Source organism: Triplophysa dalaica, chromosome 6, assembly GCF_015846415.1.
Source record: "Triplophysa dalaica isolate WHDGS20190420 chromosome 6, ASM1584641v1, whole genome shotgun sequence".
Classification (NCBI taxonomy): Eukaryota; Metazoa; Chordata; class Actinopteri; order Cypriniformes; family Nemacheilidae; genus Triplophysa; species Triplophysa dalaica.
This window is the reverse complement of record NC_079547.1, coordinates 12,885,987-12,907,826: the sequence shown is the minus strand read 5'-3', so window position 1 is coordinate 12,907,826 and position 21,840 is coordinate 12,885,987. Positions and strand designations below refer to the sequence as shown.

The window sequence follows — 21,840 nt, the reverse complement described above, 5'->3', positions numbered from 1 at the left end:
CAGGGTGGACTCAATATCTCAAGACAGCGGTAACAAAGGGTAACGCAGATAAGAATGTCGATTTTCTCACAATTTACAAGTAGTTGGAAACATTAGAGATAATGTAAGTTCTCAGCTGAACAAAATACCAGCCTAGTGGTTATTGGATATTTTACAGCAAAATTATTACAAACTGCACCTTTAACGTTAATGTCTAACTTCCGTTATCCCTTGGCTGCTCTTGAACCAGAGTCTTTTTTTTCCGGCACATGACGGTGACAAAAGCTCCCACGCAGAAACACAAGCCTCCGTTTTTTTGGGAAAAATTACAGCATTGTCAGAACGCAAATAACAAATACGGTAACTTTATTTTGATAGTCCACTTAAGATATTTTACGATTTATAACATCTTATATAACAACTTCTTGTCAACTCTCTCATTTCAACTTATATTTTATTATTATAATCCTTCATGACACTTTCTGTCTATAGGTAATATATCAATATGCTAATAAAATATAAAATGAAAATTAGTTGGCATGTAGATCCAAATTAATGAGAGTCGGTTGACATGTAGTTGCAAAGTTTCTTATAATGTCTAAACTAGACTCTCAAAATAAATTACAACCCAAAATACTTTTGTGTTTAAACCTTTAAGATCCATAACTCTTTCATCCATTTATCTTTATGTTTATGTTAGAGAAGTCACACATATGACTGCCTTGGTTTGAGACATGCTCCTGAGGTTTGCCACATTTTCCTTCCTTTCTCACATAGCCCTGCAGATTGTTTACACTGATCTTTAAGTGGTGCAAATTGAATTCCAGTCTTTTGTCTTTTCAGTCCCTTAAGTGTAAAGTGGTATGTACAGTGGCATGTATCCTCTCTGGACATTAGTTCCCTTAACCCTATGGTAAATACATTTTCGTACATCAATTACTCTGGGCACAGCAGCCGGAACTGTATATTAAGTTATTACTGATTTTAAAACACATTTTACACTTTTAAAACATTTCTAAGAACAAAACCAATGGAAATGGTCAAATGTAACATTCAGCATCAGGTTGTCAGGATGATCCGCTATGATATCACAACATATCTTCATGTTTTTGCTTTTCTTTGTCCGATAATCCTGTATATGAGAGAAAACCACATTGCATTGTGACGGAAAGTCCGAAATGTGGTTGGGTAACCTCATTCACATCAAGGTCATCGGCTGCACCAGCAGCAAAATGGCATCTTCAGAAAGGTCTATGAAATGTTACTCTCCTGTCTTGTCAAAGGCTTGATCAAACAGGCCACTGGAAAGGACAGGTCGCATGGGGCTGAACTAGAGGGGGTGTTTGGGTGCTGAGCTATGACAAGTCGTCGGAGTTGGAAGAATGGTAAGCCACTGCACTTAGGTGAGTTAGGGATCAAATGCCAGCAAAGATGTGAAACCAAAGGGAACATGGTTTGGTTAGGCACCTTTACCCACTTAGAGACAGGTGAGTGGGAAACATAGCCTTTTTACTGTGGATGGAATGGAGGGTAGGAGCAGGTCAGGAGGCAATCATCATTGTAACACCTTCCAGTCAGCGTGTGGTACCTTTCATCAGGGAGCAGCTGACTTTCAATACAGCAGTGATGTAGCAGTGCACAGAAGTCATGGCTTCAGACACCACAGGCATAAAAATGCTTACATTTTAATAGAAAAAAAAAAAAAGTATACTAGAAACAGCATAGGAAAATTAAAACTACATATAACAGTGGTCTCTGTTAACATAGGCCTACCAGATTCACATATCTGTATGCACATACATCCTATACAGAGACAATCCTTCCTTACGCAGACTATGTAGGTTGCGTAGGGCCCCTGCACCACCAGGGGGCTCCCTTGAGTACAACATCAAAAACACTATTGTAACAACACACTATTCTTATAACTTGCGGATTGAACTTTGGAGGAATCATTTCGAAATTTCCTTTTTAATACTTATTTATTTAATTACTGTAAATTACAGTGGGGAAACTCACTTACTGCACCCGCACAATCAGCACTGGCGCCCCCCAGGGGTGCGTTCTCTCCTCACTGCTCCTCTCCCTGTACACTAATGACTGCACTGCCCAGGAACCTTCTATCAGACTTCTGAAGTTCGCAGACGATGCTACACTCATTGGCGTTATACAGGATGGCAGCAGTGGAGTCATTCAGATTCCTGGGCACCACCATCTCTCAGGACCTGAAGAGGGACAATCACATTGGGTCAATTGCTAGAAAACGCCCAGGAAGGGCTATACTTCTTACATCAGCTGAAGAAGTTCAACCTACCACAAACTCTGTTAAAACAGTTTTACTCCGCAGTCTGTCTCTGCTCATCCATCACTGTCTGGTTTGGCACAGCCACAAAGTCAGACATCGCAAGACTTCAGAGGAGGGTTTGGACGGCTGAGAAGATCATTGGTGCTCCCCTGCCCACCCTCCATGAACTCTATACATCCAGAGTGAGGAAAAGGGCTCAGAAAATCCCCCTGGACCTCTCACATCCAAGCCATCATCTCTTCACAATGCTGCCGTCTGGTCGGCGCTACAGAGCACTGAGCACCAATACAATCAGACACAAAAACAGATTCTTCCCTTAGGCCATCTACCTCTTGAACAGTTAAATGTTTTTTACCCACTGTGCAATTAATAACTCTGTGCAATAATAATTAAGTGCAATATTTATTATATCCTCCAGATGATACACAATCAATCAATCAACTTTTTCATTCAATTATATTTCATTCTGCTGTATATAGCACATACCTTGTAAAATAGTCTATTCTTATTTTTAACTTGAACATATTTACATACACATATAGCTTTACTCTCTATATCTTTATTTTATGTTTATTGTATTGTATTTCTTAATTTGTTATACCCATTGGCCCTTATTTAAATCATCTGTGTACTTTATTTTATTGTGTTATGGTTGCTGTGTACTGGATGCTCCTGTCACCAAAACAAATTCCTTTATGTGCAAACATGCTTGGCAATAAAGCTCTTACTGATTCTCGGATTCTCGGATATCATGCAGTAGGCAGCAGGCGCATGATGTGCTAATGCGTCTTTACAAATGACCATGGTTTGTCTGGGTGGTGAAATGAAATGGACAAAAACGCAAAGCAAAAGAACAATACGGTTTTTTGTACTATTTTAAGTCTGTTTAGTTTTGCCAAATTATGCAATGAATTACACACAAAACAATTATCCATTTCAAATTTACAAATTCAGTATTTGTCCACTATATTTCGTTCGCCCATGACAATATGTAATTTTAGTTTGTGCCATCACATCTTAAGAATTATTGATGTATGTTTTGCTTTTTTGAGAAAATTGTATTTATCATGCTTTATTTATGTTAGTAAATCACTCATTAGGTGGTACTTGGAACAACTACTTTTATGAAAGGTGGTACTTGATCTAAAAAGTTTGAGAACCCCTGCTATAGAGGATTCATCCGAATTGGATAATAAACTATTGTTTTATTTATTACATCACTAAGAATACAGGGTCATCTGGGCACTTACTGACTTTACAAATAATTTCCCTACAAATTTGGTACATTTGTTTATGTCTTATAACATTGTGAATAGGCCCTATTTGAAGCATAAATGCTAGGGCTTCCACAAGTAACTCGAGTGTAATTTTTAAATACTCCTTCAAAATAGGAGACTTTCAATTGATTAAACGATGACAATGTATGAACCAATGAATCAGTTGAAAGACATGAAACAGCACAACACCTCTTTTGTTTCATTTTTTCCCATGTTCAACCTATTGAGCTCCACAATCGTAAAATTCCTCAAACTGGGCACAAATGGAATACTAACTTAATAATCATTGACAGATGGGTCAAGTTCAAGTCAAGAATACCCAACGTTTACATCCAAACAGTAATAAGCAGACCCACAGAGCTCAATAGGGCATTATCCAAGCCCAAAACAAGTTGTTTACATCTAACAACAAAATAAACTAAGAAATAGGTGTTCGTTTAAGGAATCAACCAAAAAATACAAACAAAAAATTACCACACAAAAACAAAAACTCAAAATAAAAAACATCCCAGCCGCTATAAGGGCAACTTCAAAACAAAAGATTGTCAACATAACCCAACACATTACAAGATGAAGCGTCAACAAACAACAAAAATTGTATTAACAAAACCTACACAAATACAACTTGAAATCAATCAGATTCAGCAAAGCGTACTAATAAAAAAACACCAGCACATAGGTCGGCAGTTCTGCAGCACAGCCCCAACAAACCAGGGCTATAAGGTACGAAAGTAGACAACATAAACTTTTCACAGAAACTATTAACAATCATTTATAAACTTGTGCCAAGAGGCCATTCAGGGCCTCCACCATTAAAACACTGGATTTCAGAATACAGCAAAGCAGCAGCTGACAACTTCTGCAAAGCAGCAGATCATGCTTAGTTTCCTTATAAAAAGCATTTTATCTTTATACACACTAACAATCTCATATAAATCAATACAACATGGTGGCAGCCCAACTAACCAAAAAATTACATTAAATCAAACAAACAATTTAAATCCATTGCAATGTCACCTTAAACTCTACCGCACCTAAACAGAGGAGATGCATTTACCACACAGACCACATACAAATAATGCCAAGATGAGTCCAAACATCTCACCTGTTCTTATATAGGTACCTTATTCCCAAGGCACCAATCACCAGCCACCCTTAAAGGGCCATACCACACCAGGGACCATATCACCACATGAAATGACATTTACAAACAATTAAACCAAATTCCATCTTTGTCTAGAGTAGTAAACATCATGATAGGAAAAGTTTTCTCCTCATGAAAAGAACGTTTGAATTCTTGAATGTGCTAATAAAATAATTAAAAATCAATATATTCTGTCCAATAAGCTGTTCTTTATCTGTTGAGTCATAAAATTGTAGGGTCAACCAGACATCAGACATTAAGCCTTGCATTTCTACCAAACAGTTTAACTATTAACTTGATATATTCTTAGGTTAGGTAAGAGCTTTACTCATTGACTTTAGGGAATTTTTCATAGGTTTTGTAAAAAAAACACTAATTCTGAATATCTGGGACATACCTTAGAACACACAGACCAAGGACCAATTAGCAAGCAATCCCTGAAGGGAAACCCTTGTGTTTAACAGAGCTAATGAAAAACAGAAGTCAGATTAATGCCACTGGTGAACCCAACTGAGCCCTGACAGCGTCTGTGCAAGGCCGAGGGGTGGACGGACCTTGACAGTGCTAAGCAGTCTCCATTGCATGAACATTAACCCTGCGCTGCCCTCCCCTCCAGCACACATCTGGCACAGAATGGGACTAGTGCCAACTCTCAGTGGGCAGTGCCCCTTTTACCAAGGCATGCTGGGACAGATATGGTATGAGTGCTCCAGTGCCAAATTGCTATATTTATAGAGAAAAAGAAATGGATGCCAACTATGGCTTATTTCCCATGCAAATACAGGCATAAACAAATCCTTTTAGCAATACAATGTGTAATGAGGAAGCAGAGTTTCCACCCAAGTTTGAATTCAGTAGCTGTCAAAATTGAATACGTGGGAGCAAATTTCACGTTCTGACCATCACATGTTTTATTTTCATGTTATATTTTGAAAACATGAAAACAGTGTATGAAATTACCTTTGGTTGAAGTATTATTCAAAAATGGTAAAAACATCATCGCCGGCATATATATTATATATATATAAATATATATATATAATAATCAACAATCAAAGATTTTCCAAGATAAAAATATTGTTTAGCATCCACAAACTAGCATCATGGTGTTCTATGTTGATTTGCTTTGACATTGAAGAGCTGAAGCCATGATGGTAATAATTGAGGTCCTCACAGGCAAAGATCGCATGTTCGGCTGGATGACAGAGCTTCTCGCTAACAGGGCCTTGTGGCAAGGTTTTGTAAAACCTCGTTTTTAACAGGGGCTGTGGGGAACTTTCCTCTCCATGTCATGCACTATCAAATCTGAACCTGTGGGCATAGACGTGATTGTTATTCCATGTAAAGCATGAACAGATTTACTAAACAGTGCAAACATGCACACTATCCTATTGTCTGTATTGGAAATGAATTCCAATAAAAAAGTCACTTGTATTCAAAGAAACAATCCCTAAGGAAAAGGGCACCTTTCCCTAACAGAGAGAGATCTGGTTGCAAAGACGATAGAAAAAAAAGGCACTGATTCAGCTTTCACAAACCAATGGAACATGTATTTTTATCAGCCCTGATCGAGATGGCAAAATAGAAAGTTAAATAAATATTGTATAAATGAATTTATTGTATAATTTGAACAATCAAATTAATTACGGGTTTCTGGGCTGTTAGAAGCCACTGTAGCAATGAATTTTTCAGTACTACCACTTCTACCAAAGCATTTGCCCATAAATATGTCTGGAGGTCTTGAATGAATTTTTAATGGGTGAGCAGAGGAGATGAAAGGGGGAATGGTAGGATCAGGGGGACAAGAGCACCGAGCTGCTGGCACAAAGCAGAGAGGCCCCTCACCTCCAATCTTTCTCGGTGACATCCTCTGTGTCTTATTGCTGTAATTACCCTTTAGTTTGTCACAGGCCCAGCCTCTCATTATCAAGACAGGGAACAGGAGCGAGAGCAGGCCCACGGGCTGGTCGGACAGGAGGTGCTCAGGATGTCACCTTATACGTGATTTGCTTCTAATGCTGAAGCCTAAACGCATGCTGTTCGTTTTAGAGCGAGGAAACAGTGCTGTAATGAGAGAAAGGGTTTGTTTCTTGTTGTTTTATATGCAGAAAACATTTAAAGATATAGTAAAGGAAAAATCTTAATAAAACCAAACTATTCTAAATAAACTCTACATAGATGTTTTCTATAGGACGACAGGCCCCACCGCTCCATGAGGAGCCCTTAAAAGTAGTCATGTGTGCGCTACAAGACCTTCTAAGACATATGTTAGCTCATTCATAAATAATTCATGACCAAATTAGGTCTAATTTAAAAACCGGGTTCTTGGAAACGAAAAGAACAGTTGCTGAAAAGAACAGTTCATATACTTAATCCAAATCATTCTGAGATGTCTAAAACACTGAAAATAGCATAGCTTGAACATCATAAAGTGTTCTGAAGTGAGATTAAATTGAAAACAAGTCATTTATAAAGTAGATGCTCTTTAATTATCTGTACACATCTAAAACACAACATTTCTTCATGTGAAAAACGTTCAGGGCCCTCATGTTCCATTTATACACTTTTAGTGTTAAAGTGCAGGGATTCAGGATTTTACGCGAGCACAGCTTGTGTCCTTGTGCCTGAATCAAATTGCATTTCTTCACTCATTTTTCATTCTGGGCTGAGGCCATAGCTATTCGGGAGAAAAACATCTGGCGCAAGGACGATCCTGCAACAGTATCCCACCTGGGATCTCATCTACACAATCCATTAGATGCCTTTCAGTTTCCTAACCAGCAGTTTAAATCACCAAACACATGCCAGAGCTTGCAAACAACACCACCAATAGTCAGAGACACCTTGACAAGGCTGGATTCTCTTCATTAGCCAATGTTAGTAATGAGCAACAGTCCCTTCTTCAGTACTGAGTCCATCTTCTTCCCACGTGTCATGAAAGTAGATTAAGTAACGGTGGCTGTGAATGGTCTACTGACAGATTTGGCCAGTATTTAAAGCATTCTCCTTTTAAGACATCTGTCTTATTTCCGCATGGCCAGGTGTCAAACCATTTACATGTTTGGCATTTAGACATGGGTTGGGACATCTCATGAGTGGGTATGTCTTGATAAGATCGGGTTTTGACTAGCACATTCGTATAGAGTGTGAGAGCCATTAATTAATTGTCGTGGCTTTGTGCCGGCAAATGAAAAGGACATGGGTTTGATTCCTATTCCTATATGTTCATAAAATGTACTGTCTGAATGCACAAATCCTTTGGATAGAGGTCTTGGCTAAATGCATGTGTAAAGCCCATTGTGAATCTATTAGTGGAATGTGATGCTGCACTTCTTTAAAATATCCTGACTATATGATGGTAGCATCATACATAAGGAAGCATAAGGAAATGTACTGCTAAAACCTTCTGAGTTACTCTAAATACGGATGACACAAGAAAACGCAGTAGAAGAGTCCTTGAGTCATAATTCTGCTTTATCAGCGTTTTACCCCTGAGTAAAGCACTTAACCTCAGTCCGCTCAAGGGGGAATGTGCCTACAATTAGAAAACTGTACAGTAAGTCCCTTTGGATAAAAAATCGAATGCATCTAATTAGTTTTACATTGAGATATACATGTATACAATTCAGAAGGCATGAATGTAAAATGTACACTGTATGTTTGCATGCATAATGTGTAGGCCTAGTTGTATGCTTTTTTGGTACTTTGTATTCTGGTTCCAATCACCCCATCAGGGTTTATTCTGTGATATGCTTTGTAATAATGGCTGGTTATTTGCAGATATCCCTGCAAAAGTCAGGCTACTGTCTAATTGTTCAATTTCGGCGAGCGATCAATAAAGCAGACTGTTTTAAACCTTCCACCCCATCCTCTAAAACAGTCCAGAACCCCCTTTTTCTTTTCCTCTCTTTCCACCCCCTCACCTCTTTGCTATCTCACTTGTTCCGTCTGGCTCTCAATCTTTTCACATCAGCAACACTTAGCTTCCAGGCCTCGCTAAGGCATGAAACTGCTCACATACTTTAGTGATAATAAATTTATGAACCAAACCTAGAAGGGAGGAGTATTAAACGAGCAAGCCATCGCAGCAGTTCACTTTACCAAGCCAGCATATCCTTTTCATCAACAAAAATAACTCTTCAAAGGCAGTAAAAGCATGCTTAGAAAGTAAAGGGCCATTTGAGCGAATACAGAGAGAATCGTAGAGGTGGGGGTGGGACAGACATGATCCAGTATGAAACAACCCCCCAACTCTCATTTTAAAGCTAAACCCAGCCTTTGAAAAACATACAGGGCCTTTAATAATTCAGTCTTTGGAGAGATTGAGTAGCTTCTTTAGCGTAAAAATCTGCAATCTCCTGACATAAGATCATTCCCCACGGGGGCTCCATTGCTTGACTCTCATGTAGTCTCCTTGAGTTCTCACATCAGAACCGAGCACTTGCGTTCTAAACAGAATTCTTCACATATCCCAAGATTACCTTGTAGATCAATAACAGTTGTTAAAAACATTGTCACCGTGCACAAATAGGAAAATATGTATTGCCGCTTATTGAAGTTGACTGCCAACTTAAGTGCTGTACCACACAGATACTAGGCAGTAAATATTTTACATATTTGCACCCTAAACACATTCATATTTTATCAGGTTTTTCAGCAGTTTATTCTCAAAGCAAAGTGTTGGACTGCATAATTATTTCAGTTTAGCATGTTTTTTCTGACCTATTACTTACATAAATACAAGAATTTGAGTTATTGCTCCTCCGAGGGCTAATTTGAGTGAAGAGCATGCATTAATTAATATAACCTAGATGGAAAATAGGATATCCCCAAATAAGCTTATGGTGAACATCCAGGATGACTGCCACCTTCAAAGGAAATTGGGACAATTATTGCACGAAAAGGGGCTTCGCATAATTTATGCCTTCAGAATCACTCACTTCAAACTGGCAGGTAGCCTGACTTTACACAAAGCTCAGGAGAAAACGTTTTAAAGAAAGGTCAGAAGATGCAACCAATACAGAGGGGGCCACGTAGATCAGATATCGATTCAAAGACATGATATAGGCTACTATGATAGACTTGAGTTTTATCGCCAAGAAAACAAGCTGCGAAACAATATTATTTCATGCAAATATTTTATGTTAATCTTACAAAACACTAAAAGACACATTTCAGAGCCAACAGCAGGTAAAGTGAAATTGCTCTTCTGCCAGACCTTCTTTCTTTCTGTAACAAATGTATTGTGTGCTCATGCTAACCCAATCCATCACTTCTACCCCAGCCATGAAGAAAAGCACTTTCCTGAGGTGTGTGTTTTTTATTTTTGCCAGCACTGCTGTTCCTACGGCACTCGAGAGACCACACTGATGGACACTCTGGTCAACGTAGGCAAGGTGCTGAGGGATGAAGGAATACACTCGCTACGTATCGGCCACAGTTTCCTCTGTAGACCACTTCCGTGTCCCTTGTGCCTCAGTAGACTGACTCATACTTATGATAACCTGTACACTTCAAAATCCCCCAACGGGCCATGAGTCTGTCGGTATGGTTCCATGATAAACAAGAGTGATGCTGTTAAAAGTACAAGGGTGTTGAGGTGTTCATGAGTAACTAAACAAAAGGCTTTTAAAATTAATGCAAAGAATATGACCATAGAAATAAATGGTTGAAAAAATAATTTGGTAACACAGCAATATAGGGGGCAATTCTCACTATTAACTAGTTGTTATTAGCATGCCTCTTGTTGGCATATTGGCTGTTTATTAATACGTATAAAGCACATTTTCTGCATCCCTAAACCTAAAAACTATCTTACTATCAATATTCAACAAATTCAGAATTTATTCAGGAAAAAGTCGTAGTTGATGATTTGTTAATAGCGAGAATTGTCCCCATCTACTGAAGTGTGAATTTTATTTTTTAAGACACTCCTCAATTGTCACTACAGTTTGAAGGAAATGTCATTTAGATGTGTTAATGCTCACTTTTGTGCAAGCATTTATAATCTGGGGATATGTATGACTGTGTATTTGGAACAATTATGCTCTATTATATCTATTCAACTTAAAGTCTGTTCCAAGTTCACTCTGACAAAGTGAAATTTGATTTCTAAAACGTTCTTGCGTCTTTGCTGCACAAAGAAGCCGCCGGGGATCCAGGGAGCGATCGCTGGAGAAGGAAGCGGGCTGTAAGGCAAATCTAGGTGATGTGTATGTTCTTAGAGTGCCCCTGGGTCTATCCTGGGTAAGCAGGATCTGACAAAAAGATCTGTAAGGAGGAAAAAATCCTCCACTCTGCTCAAGCATGGGAAATTAAGCCCAGCTAAAGATTCATCCTGAAAACATACTCTTAAACTCTTTCTCTCTTCTTTCTTTTTCGACATCTCTCCCCACACTCGCAGGAGAAATTACCAATTGTTTCATTAGATAAACTCCCAGCAGCACCTGCAGTTAAGACCTCTAGGTTCTGGCGCTGTCCTAGACTGGTCTCCCACGGGTATTTGTTCAAAGGGAAAACTCTGTTGAGCCTCCCGGGGATGTTTAACTGATTGCAACAACGAGTATTTAGAGTATTAACTTCTGTGGGAATTCAACACGTTTGGTGCTGTCAAAAGATGAATTTAACTGTCAGGTATAGCTATGCATTTTAAGGGTCCTGAAAGGAAGTATACACTGCAAAAATAAATTTCAGCTTACCTATATTTTTAAGTTAATAAAATTAGCTTTATGAGTCAAATGAAGTTTATTATATTGAACTGACTTTCAGTTCAATGTATTTGAACTTTTATTCACTCATTATGCTATTTTGATTTAACTTAACCATTTAATGAAGCTGTATGAATTAAGTTACAATGTTTTTTACAGTTGGCAGGTTTGACATGCCATTGGTGAGATGATCCAAAGTCAGTAATCGAGATACAATGACTTGCTTTACCTTATCAAAACAAAATCGGGGAAAAAAAGATTATGGTGTTTTATAAGATAGCTATTCATCCATGTGTATGGAGTTTAGCTTCTGCAAAAAGGTGCAAAACTGACAGGAGGAAGGATGCCAATTATTTGTAAAATAGAACAGATTACATTTAAGTGATTGAAAACAAGGGGGTTTGTTTTGCTTGTCTGATGAGCAGATTTAGTGATCGTGGAGAATTTGACAGGAGTCTCTCCCACGATGACAGTGTGGCTTATGATGAAATATAACAAGAGCTTTACAAAACAGAACAGTTATGTGTCAGTTGACATCAAATATCAAAAACCTGACTGACACTGGAATAAATCTTTGAATGTGTAAAAAAATCCTGAAGTTATGCCATAGCGCCCTCTGTCTTTTAGAACTAGCATATGTGGTCCTTTATTAGTACCAGTAAGAAACTCCAAATTATTATAGACCAAACTTTTCTAGAGATCAGCAAAAGTATTTTCTCTTTATAGATACCCCTGCTTATTGACCTCACGCAATCATCAAAGGATATCAAACACAAGCAGACCTTTATCCTTGAGCTGGCAAGAAAACGGTTACAGTCAATACGTTTACATTTTGAATAATTTATTATCAAAAATGTGCATGTTTAAGAAGACATACTCCACATTTTAAGTTATTTCTGTTGTAAAAGCCATGCCTAGATGGTGCCCCACGGGTGTATAATTTGTGGTGAGCTGTTCTGGCCTTTTCCAGCCCTGTTTGGGCCAATGATTTTCTCTTGTCTCTGTGCAGTGCTGACCTTCTGAAAGGCAGCTGTGTGGTTAAAGCAGTCAATTTTCAAGGCCCTTGTAGCTCGAATCAAAACTCCATTATGGATTTTACCTCGGGGGGAATCAGGGGCCTTGCAAGGTTTTTCACAATTTTACCTGTGGAAAAAACCTAAAAGGATGGGTCGCTCTCTAGAGGGCTGGCTGGGGTTGATGGGACTGAGAGTGCCAGGTGTGTACCCCAGGACACCAGCCTCATCTTCATGTGACAAGCAGGGTGCAGCGCGGAGCGAAAATGGAGCTTTAAAAACATTCGGATGGCACTGAACCCTTGACATGACAAGGCCAGCACCTGAGGGAGAGAAAAGAATCTGAGCGTGGCTAGGAGGGGTTGGAAACACCTTCTAGCTAGAGATAAAGAAAAAGACACAGGAGAGAGAGAGAGAGGGCTAGAATAAGTAAGATAAGGGGTGGTGGAAAAAAGAAGCCTCCAAAGAATACAAGTAACAGTTATTAAAAACACTAACAGTTCTCTTCTCTTGAACCATGTGTACTAACAAGCCAAGCGGGGGCCAAAGATTAAGCCGGATCCTATCAGGACATCTGCCACTTTGTGGTGACATGCTCCTTTAATAAGTGACAGGGCCTTAGTGCTTGTGGGTTCTTGTTGGGGGAGGGCTCCTTCACCCCGAGCAATGGTGTGGCTACTGCAGCCATCAAAGTTGCACTCACAGTGGATGCCCTTTTTAAGACTACTTGTCCCAATTATGGCCAATAAGCAGCAATCGGTGCCCGGAACACCCAGTCAGGGGCATCTGACATCAAAGATGCCAAGCAAAAATGCCCGCATGGGGCTCATGTGGCCATTAGAAGATTTAAGCTGCATTTCATCACCAAATGTTTTCAAATTAAGTCTTAATTTAGGGGGACTGAGCGAGAAGAAAGACAGTTAAAGTTGCAAAGAGAGAGGGAGCGATATGCCCCGGGAAATCATTAAAGCATAATTACTACTCATCATCTGTGCATGTGCTTACAAAGTGCCAGTGCCTTCCCCTGGGCTAAACACACACATGCAGACGAAAATAAATCCAAGGCCATACCCCAGATTGAAGTTTTACAATTAGTATATTACTGGGTTTAAGGCCCAATTAAAAAGAGATCTTTCGCATCTAGAGCAGATAAACACTGACTTTAGATTTAAATCAACACTTACAGTACATGTAACATCTTTATATACAGTATTCTGGCTCTTTTTGATCCGCATCTAATGCAATTTCTAATGCAATAACCAATTAGACAAGAGATCAATATGATTATTATGCTTTAATATAACCACTCAATAAAGAATTTTTTTATTTTTGGAAGACACAATAACATCCACTTATCAGTTCCTGTATCATTGGAGGGAAAGCAATATCACAAGCTATTTATTCCTCAAAGGAATCTATCACAGACGCTCTGCATTTTAAGCGTACTTTCACGAGGATGGAGGAGGTAAAATTCTTCCGATAAGGTAACCAGTGAGCTCAGTATGATGGGATTTGTCAGACAAAACTCCCTTAGAACAACAGACCATAGAAACTGATTTACAATGAACTTCACTGTCAGGTCATTACAAAGTTCTATATCAGAGATCTCAAAACTCTTCAGGCTAAAATAAAAAGCCATACAATAAAAGGTTTCTGGTGTCTGTCAAGATACCTGCTTAATATATGGAAGACTAAGCCAAGTTATTATAAAAGGGTTCTCACAACTTATAGTGACAGTTACCCCAAATTCTGTCATGATTTACTCACCCTCTTGTCAGTTTACCTTTATGACTTGCTTTGTTCCGCAGAGCACAAAAGAAGATATTTAGAAGAAAGATGAATGGGGGCCAGTTAACAACATCCTCTAAAATATCTTTTGAGTTCTCCTGAAGAAAGAAAAAGTCATACAGGTTTGAAATGACAAAATGGTGAGTAAATGATGACAGGATTTTTTTTTTCGGGTGAACTATCGTTCAAAAGTTTGACAACATGCACCAATAATGAGGCCACAAAGAAGACACATTTAAAAGAAACAGCATGATTTTCTTGTGCAGAACAGAAAAAAAATATTTAAAAGAATGTTGGTAATCAGACAACATGGACTTGGCAAGTTCGTAAAAACAATCAAGATTGTTTATGTGTATTTTTTATATAATAATTGTAAAATTATTTATATTTACATTGTACAACAAATTGTACTTATTTATTAATCATTATCCATGTGCTGCAGATCATTTGAGTGGTTTAAATTTACTGTAAAGGGATTTGCTCAAATTAAAATACAGGCGGAGGACTGTTTCTGTAGACCCAAATATTACAAATATTTTTGGGAACTCCTAAAAACTCCACCTAATTTATCATAAAAAGAATAAATAATTTGTTTTGTGGCCGGCAACACAATTTAAACTGAAACATTTGCAATTAGATCCTAAATCAAACAAAAACATATGTTCAACATTAAGCTAACATTCACATTAATTAGCCAAAAACTAACACTATATAATAACCAAACTATATTTATTTAGCGCTTTTTACAATTTTTCATTGTTACAAAGCAGCTTTACATGAAAGATATTGACTATAAGCAAAACATTAAAGTTGTACAAGTAAAAACGTCATATGATAATTTAGCAGTGATTAAAGGCTCTTAATATTACTGCTTGAACATTTGGGATAGAAGTTTTAAAGAACATACTGGGTTGGACAGCAGTGTTGGCAAAGCTGTCATTGTTTGTTGCCTCCAGCAGGGGGGGCAATTACACTAAGCAGCTGTACCAGTAATGGCTTGTTTTTGCAACTAGTAAACTTTAGAACCAGACATACCTAAACATACATATTACAGTAGATAAACTGATGTTGAATAATTGAGACAGTTTCAGAAACCCAACCTGTGTAATGTGAAAATTTAATAGTCAACACATATTTTCTTAGAACACACAGTGACAAGGCAAGTTTCCAATCCCAAATATTACAGGATGTAACAAAAATGTAACCCATAAACATCTGCATTCAAATATATTCCTGTCAAGTTTAATGTAATTCAGAACAGTGCCAAACATTTTAATGACAAACTTGCGTAAGATACTACAAAGACACAAAATAACTTAAACAAAAAGTACAATAAAAATAGAAAAGGCCTACAAAGAAAAAGTAGCCTACATTAATAAATGTTTAACTGAATTTTGAACTTAGGCCATCTGAACCACATGTATTCATGCCTGTGAATTTGAGGATACAGAACAAGAAACTGGAAAGAGTCTCTCTCTCTTTTCTCGTTTTTAAGGACCCATTTTTATATCCATTCAGTCTTTGTCTAACAATATGAGTCACTTATTTCTGCCTCATCATCCTCAGTCGCGTCTGACCTCTCCTGATCCTGAGAATCAGAACCTGTGTCTTTCGAATCAGCTGCAAACGGGTCTTCTCCCTGTTAAAATAAGATGATAATATTTGTACGAATTCAAGATCATCCACTATGACCAAATGATTTGTTGTGTGCCAAAATAGTTATTACCTTCATGTACATCTCATAGCGCACTTTCACATTATCATTATTGATAATGGCTTTGGCTGTGACCACACTGTCTCTTTTCAGCTGATCTTTGTAAGCCTTTAAAGTAAACACAGAACACCCCGTAAACATAAAGCCCATCACCCAAAACTGGAGCCTAAGTATATTTACAGGACATATAGTCACCGCTTTGCTCTTGAGGTGAGTATGAGAACAAAGATGCTGCTGTACAGAGCTGAAAACCACAGGAATGTAAATGTCACATGCACTGCAGTAAACCACCTCCATTCTTCTCATGTAATCATCCTCTGTCACCCCTGCAAAGACAAATGTTAGCCATGCTATAAACATACTTTTACAACAAATTTGATTTAATTCGTTAAAAATATAGTGGTTTAGTTAAATTTGTATACCTGATACGACCAAAACTTTGTTTTGTATCACTGTTCATCTAAAGTTGTAACAATTTTTTTTCATGGTGAATTTGAATCATACCTTCCATGATTTTTGCCCACTCATCTTTGCTGTGTCCACAGGTAGACTTCAGGTTATGTAGAGTAGAGACCGTTTTACGAAATTTGTGAACCATGCAATCCTGTACAGCATTAGAACGTGGGTAAATGTATATCAACCAAAATAATACACTTCTGTAATAAAAAACACATTTTTCAAAAGTTCTTACATGCAAAAAACTGATGACATTGTCATCAAATTTAGCTTGCCGTCGTATGTAGTCAAGAATTTCCTTGTGATATGTGCTTCCAAAGTGTTTCTCGATGTCTTTGTCTTCAAACGTGTGGAATTTACAGAAAGCACAAGTAAAAGCCCACCTTTAAGAAAACACAAATGCTGCAGTTAATGCTATAATTGGCATTGACAAGGCATTACGAGGTATTGACCTTAACGCAGTACCGTTTAGTATACTGTAATAGATTATTTTGATCAGGCAAATAGATCCTAATTGACCAGATTTTACATTTAAAATCAAAGTGATTCCTCAATGGCAAAAGTGGTGAGGGCACTCAAAAGTTTACCTGTGCTTTTCACCATATTTTTCATGATTCTTCTCTCGTCGTCTTCTGCGTTTTTCTCTGGCTCGAACTTTCTTACCACACACTGCGTTAAAGAATAAACAACAATAATGATGACTTGATGGACTGTTTTAAAACATTGCCAAATGCATGTTTAGAAAAATAAACACATACCACCTTCCTCGTCTATCTCCTGGTTATCTGGAGAATTACAAATGTCCTGTGGAAATGAAAATTTCATTTCAGATCAGTTCCACATAATTGAACTTTGAGTGTGGATTCTTACCTTTAAAATGTCTGGTCCTACAAAGGGAAAAAAAGAAAAGCATGCTAAGCACCAACATAAACCTTAAGTTTTTTATTAAAAAACTGTAGAAAGGGATTTAAAGGGACAGCTCACCCAAAAACGAAAATTCTCAAATCATTTACTCAGCCTTGCATTGTTTCAAATCTATATAAATTTCTTTGTTTTGATGAACAGAGAGAAAGATATTTGGAAAAATGCTTGCAACCAAACCGTTCATGGCCACTATTGAAGGAAAGATTACCATTGTAGTCAAAAGTGCCCCAGAACTGTTCAAGAAGGTCTCGCTGCATTCTGCTGTTGACATCCAACACAACCCATGTGACATTCAACCCAACTACATCCAAGTGTGGTTGTGGGTTGGGTTGTACGTCTAATACAGGTTGCAGGGAAATGCCTCTCCAACTGTTTGCCGTCTTCCATTTTTCGAAATATCTTCTTTTGTGTTTAACAGAACAAAGACATTTTCCTACTATGGTAGTCTATGGTAACCAAGATCTGTTTGGTTACAAGCATTCTTCCACATATCTTTCTTTACATATCTAAATTTAGGGGTGAGCTGTTCCTTTTAATGGAAAATGATTGTTGCCAATGTATTAACAACAAAGCACACAACATACCCACACTCCTGCTTAAGCAAGGAACTACTCTGACAATCCTCTTCTTTTTAATCAACTTGCACGGAGGTACTGGTTCCATCATCTTCCTTTTGGTCCCTCGAAACACTGGAGCAGAGGAGTTTGAGTAGTTGAGAAGTCTGTTTATGCGAAGAGCGGGACTTTGAGCTGGGCACTGACGAGGAGAAAAGACCAAAAGGGTTTTATTTTTCAATTACTTTCCTGTTAAGCAGAGAAAACTGTTAACTGTTGCCCTAGCTAAAGAGTTTCAAACTATTGCTCTATTTGCTTATTGGACTGGCATGTCAGCTTCTGGCAAGACCAGGGGTGGGCAACCCGTGACTCTCGAGCCCCCCTGCTGTAGCTTCCCGCTGTCTTTATAAGGCCCTGTATTATGCTTGGTATTAAGATGCGTTTTGGTCAATCGGATCACAAGTGGACGAAAGAGGCACATACCCGTTTACACCTGCTGCTGTTATCCGTCTGTTTTGTCCATTTTGACCACATCTGTCCTGATTTCTTTAAGAACTATCTGAAAAAGCATTCACATCTACTCAGCCATACACGCTGGCTGGGTAAATGTATTTGCTTTTTCAGATATTTCATTCAAAGAGACGAAGTAAGTGCATGCGATGTACATATGAGCGCGACCGAAGGTGACAGAAAAAAACAGAGTAGTGGTTTTATTTCTGCTTTAACAGATTTGTGACAGCACCAAACATTGTATGCGTGTGTAAAAAAACAGAATGGTGAGAAAACATTCTGCTTGGTACGTTTTTCATCTTTAAACCAAATTTTTAGGTCCTTAGCCGGCATAGTTTAAATCTTGCTTGGCTAGCGCACTTCTCATGTCTGTATGCATAGAGTATGCTGTGTCTTGTGGCTGTTCATCAAATACTGCAAAAACAAAAGCTGAAACAAAAGTCCACGGAAAAAAAGTCTAACTAAAGCAGCGCGTGCAAGACTCCCACTTCTTGCCAGGGACAAACATTTATAAATTTATAAATCGCACTGTATTGCCACCTAGTGATGCAACTGGGTAACTACTACCTTACAATCCAAAAAACGTGTTTTAGTAATTTAAAGGTTACATTTATTTTGCAGCTCCAGACCAATTTTATTTTGGTGGGAGGGGGCCCAAATGGCTCTTTTGGTCGCAAAGGTTGCCAACCCCTGGGCTAGACCTGACAAATGGCATGAGATTGAGGACCTTCTAGGAAGAAGGCAGAAGACAGGTGGGGTGGAAAGGAGGAAATAACAGTGTAGGGACATTGTTTGAAAACATTTTTGTTATTATAGTTTAGTAGCACTAAAAACTACCATTATTATGTAGATAATTTGTTTGTTTGCAATAGACATTAAAGTCTAACAAATCCAGACTTACTTCTACAGCTTTTGGTCTGTCCTCAGATACAACAGCACCTCTTCCACAATAGTTTCTTTGCATGTATGTGTGCATGTCTCTTCCCCGTGTGCCAATAGGCGCTGGCCTTGAATGTGAGGGAGAGTACAGGCTGGAGGAATCTGAAAGATTGGAGGTAGAGTACTGACTTTCTCTGCTGCTGTCTGAAAACGGAGACCTGGATCTCTGGGATCCCAAGAGGCAGGGTCTGTCCCAATCTGCTGCCCAGGTGTCTGAATAGCTGTCACCGTACCCTCTGAAAGAATTTTCATAATCTGTAACTGCATCTTCAGCGCTCAAGGTCCCAAGTCCAAGAGATTCAAAGGTACCATATCTGGGGCAAAAATAAATTACATTCTCTTTAAAAATTTACAACATGAACAACATAGTAAAAGAGAAGACGTATTTACTTAATTATTCACTGTTTTATAAGAGAAGCAAAAATGAGAGGAAGTTTCTTTAACAATATTCACCTAGCAGTGCCATTACTCTCAAATGCCTCTGAGGATGCAAATAATCCAAATAATGGTTGGCTGTGACATTTGCCTACACAGATAAACAATAAAGGTGATTATTTGTGGGTATGCTCTTGACATGTACTCATTTAAAAAACAATATCTGAAAGCCAAAATTACAAAATAACCCAAACATAAAATAAGACATTTCTTTACCAGAATTTTCAGCTCTTGATGGGAACATTTCTTCTTTATAAGTCCTTTAACACAGAATGTAGAATGTTATAGCCTTATATTATGCTCATATTTTTTAGCTTGTTGAGTATTTCCATGCACCACTCTCTCCCAAACAACTAGACTTCCACACAGCTGACTTTTGTTTGATAACCTCTATGTATTTGCCCTCGTCTTTACTAAACCTCTCCGCATAGTAGGCTATGTATCTTATTTAATTAATAAAACAGTGATTCCGTGATTATCAATGCTTTCTAATCAACGATAATAGCCTGATAATAGCCTGCGTTTTTCGTTAAAATGAACTGTTTTTAAACCCCGGCAGTTGTTTTCCAAATTTCATTCAAACAAATCTCGTGTAAATTACCATATAAACATGCGAGAGTCAGTCAGTCGTTCCGCATTAACTAAAGCTGGTATCGCTGAAATCATTCCCCTGCAAACAAACTAAACAATGTGCCCAGTTCAAGGCTATTTGCCACAACAAAGCCGCTACTTGTTCCCTATGGAGCACAAAGTTGTCTTCCTCCAGAGGGCGATTGTCCTCTCACAAATGGAGTCCGCCATTGCGTTGCATGGATCGGATACACATTTACTACACAGTGTAATTGTTTGATATATTTTGCAGGGTCTTGCGCCTTGTAACCAAATAATACTTACTTCGGTTATCTCTATTAAACGATTACATAATAGATGTTCAGTAATTCACCACTACTCTGATTGGGCAATTCCGAAAAGCGCTGTGAAACGCTTTAGGGACCACGTGACAGCGTCATAGACTTGTTCGACTTGATGCGGCGCTGAAGGATCTGAAGAGCGGATGACATCAAAGTACCGCGAGAGCGATTCGAAAAACTATTAAAAGTTTGCTTTCGAATCGCTCTCGCGGTACTTTGATGTCAACAGCCTGTAGGATATTGCGGCGCCGCATGAAGTCGAACAAGCCTTATAACTATAACAGCTATTTATACAACAATATACAACTAAATAACCACAGACAATTTAATAACCACTTTATTGAACATTCATACTGAGTAATAAAATATAAGATAATTACTGTGTACCTAACGTATCTAACCAATTTGAGGGGGAAATCAGGCCATGTTTTATGCAGATGCAGAGAGAGAGAGAGAGAGAGAGAGAGAGAGAGAGAGAGAGAGAGAGAGAGAGTAAAATCAGTAAAATCACTCTCTACCTCAATAGATCCAAACCTAACACAGAGGCATCAAAACAAACTCACCTCCATACCCTAAAACAAACTTTCAGGTGGAAACAAAATTGCGAAGATACATACAAAAGCATAACTCGTGAACCAAAAATTCAAATCCTACTGAATAAATTCCTCGATACCCCATTTCCACACAATTATGAAGGTGTAAATTTAGCAGTAGACAGGATTAACCAAATTTTTACAATATCTGCAACGCTATCTGACCTAAAACCCACTAACACAAAACCAAACAAAAAGCCGGTAAATGAGAAATGGTTTGATAAGGAGTGTAAAAACCTTAGAAAAGAAGTAAGAATTCTATCAAATCAGAAACACAGAGATGCTGACAATGTAAACACACGCCAACTCTACCATGAAAAAGTTAAACAATATAAGGAAACACTAAGGAAGAAAAAGAAACAAGATACACAAAACCAGATAAAAGCAATTGAACAATCTCTAGAAACAAATCGCTTCTGGGAACATTGGAACACACTTAACAAACCCCACCATGAAGATCTTCCCATTCAGAACGGAGACGTATGGATAAAGCACTTCTCAAACCTCTTTAGTAAAATAAACAAGAACCATGAACAAACTAACCTACACAACAAACTATGCACTCTGGAGTCAACAATTAAAGATTACCAAAAC

General features: G+C 38.2%; 1 protein-coding gene across 3 annotated transcripts; it reads right to left on the bottom strand.

The window, feature by feature from the left end:
* Positions 1-15,310: 15,310 nt before the first annotated feature.
* Positions 15,311-20,773, bottom strand: znf326 (zinc finger protein 326). 3 transcript variants are annotated; one of them, XM_056750754.1, is made up of 13 exons: positions 20,637-20,773; positions 19,959-20,002; positions 19,761-19,833; positions 19,270-19,621; positions 17,889-18,060; positions 17,251-17,267; positions 17,139-17,184; positions 16,968-17,049; positions 16,616-16,763; positions 16,429-16,528; positions 16,120-16,250; positions 15,937-16,032; positions 15,311-15,849 (listed from the first exon to the last, which is right to left on the bottom strand). In XM_056750754.1, exons 2-13 carry the CDS (start codon positions 19,984-19,986, stop codon positions 15,736-15,738), a joined length of 1,359 nt encoding a protein of 452 aa, XP_056606732.1. In that variant the 5' UTR covers positions 19,987-20,002; positions 20,637-20,773; the 3' UTR covers positions 15,311-15,735. The 3 variants fall into 3 exon arrangements, with proteins under 3 accessions (XP_056606732.1, XP_056606730.1, XP_056606731.1); XM_056750752.1 differs by lacking the exon at positions 20,637-20,773 and adding an exon at positions 20,344-20,630; XM_056750753.1 differs by lacking the exon at positions 20,637-20,773 and adding an exon at positions 20,344-20,630 and having other exon boundaries at positions 17,142-17,184.
* Between the last annotated feature and the right edge of the window lie 1,067 nt (positions 20,774-21,840).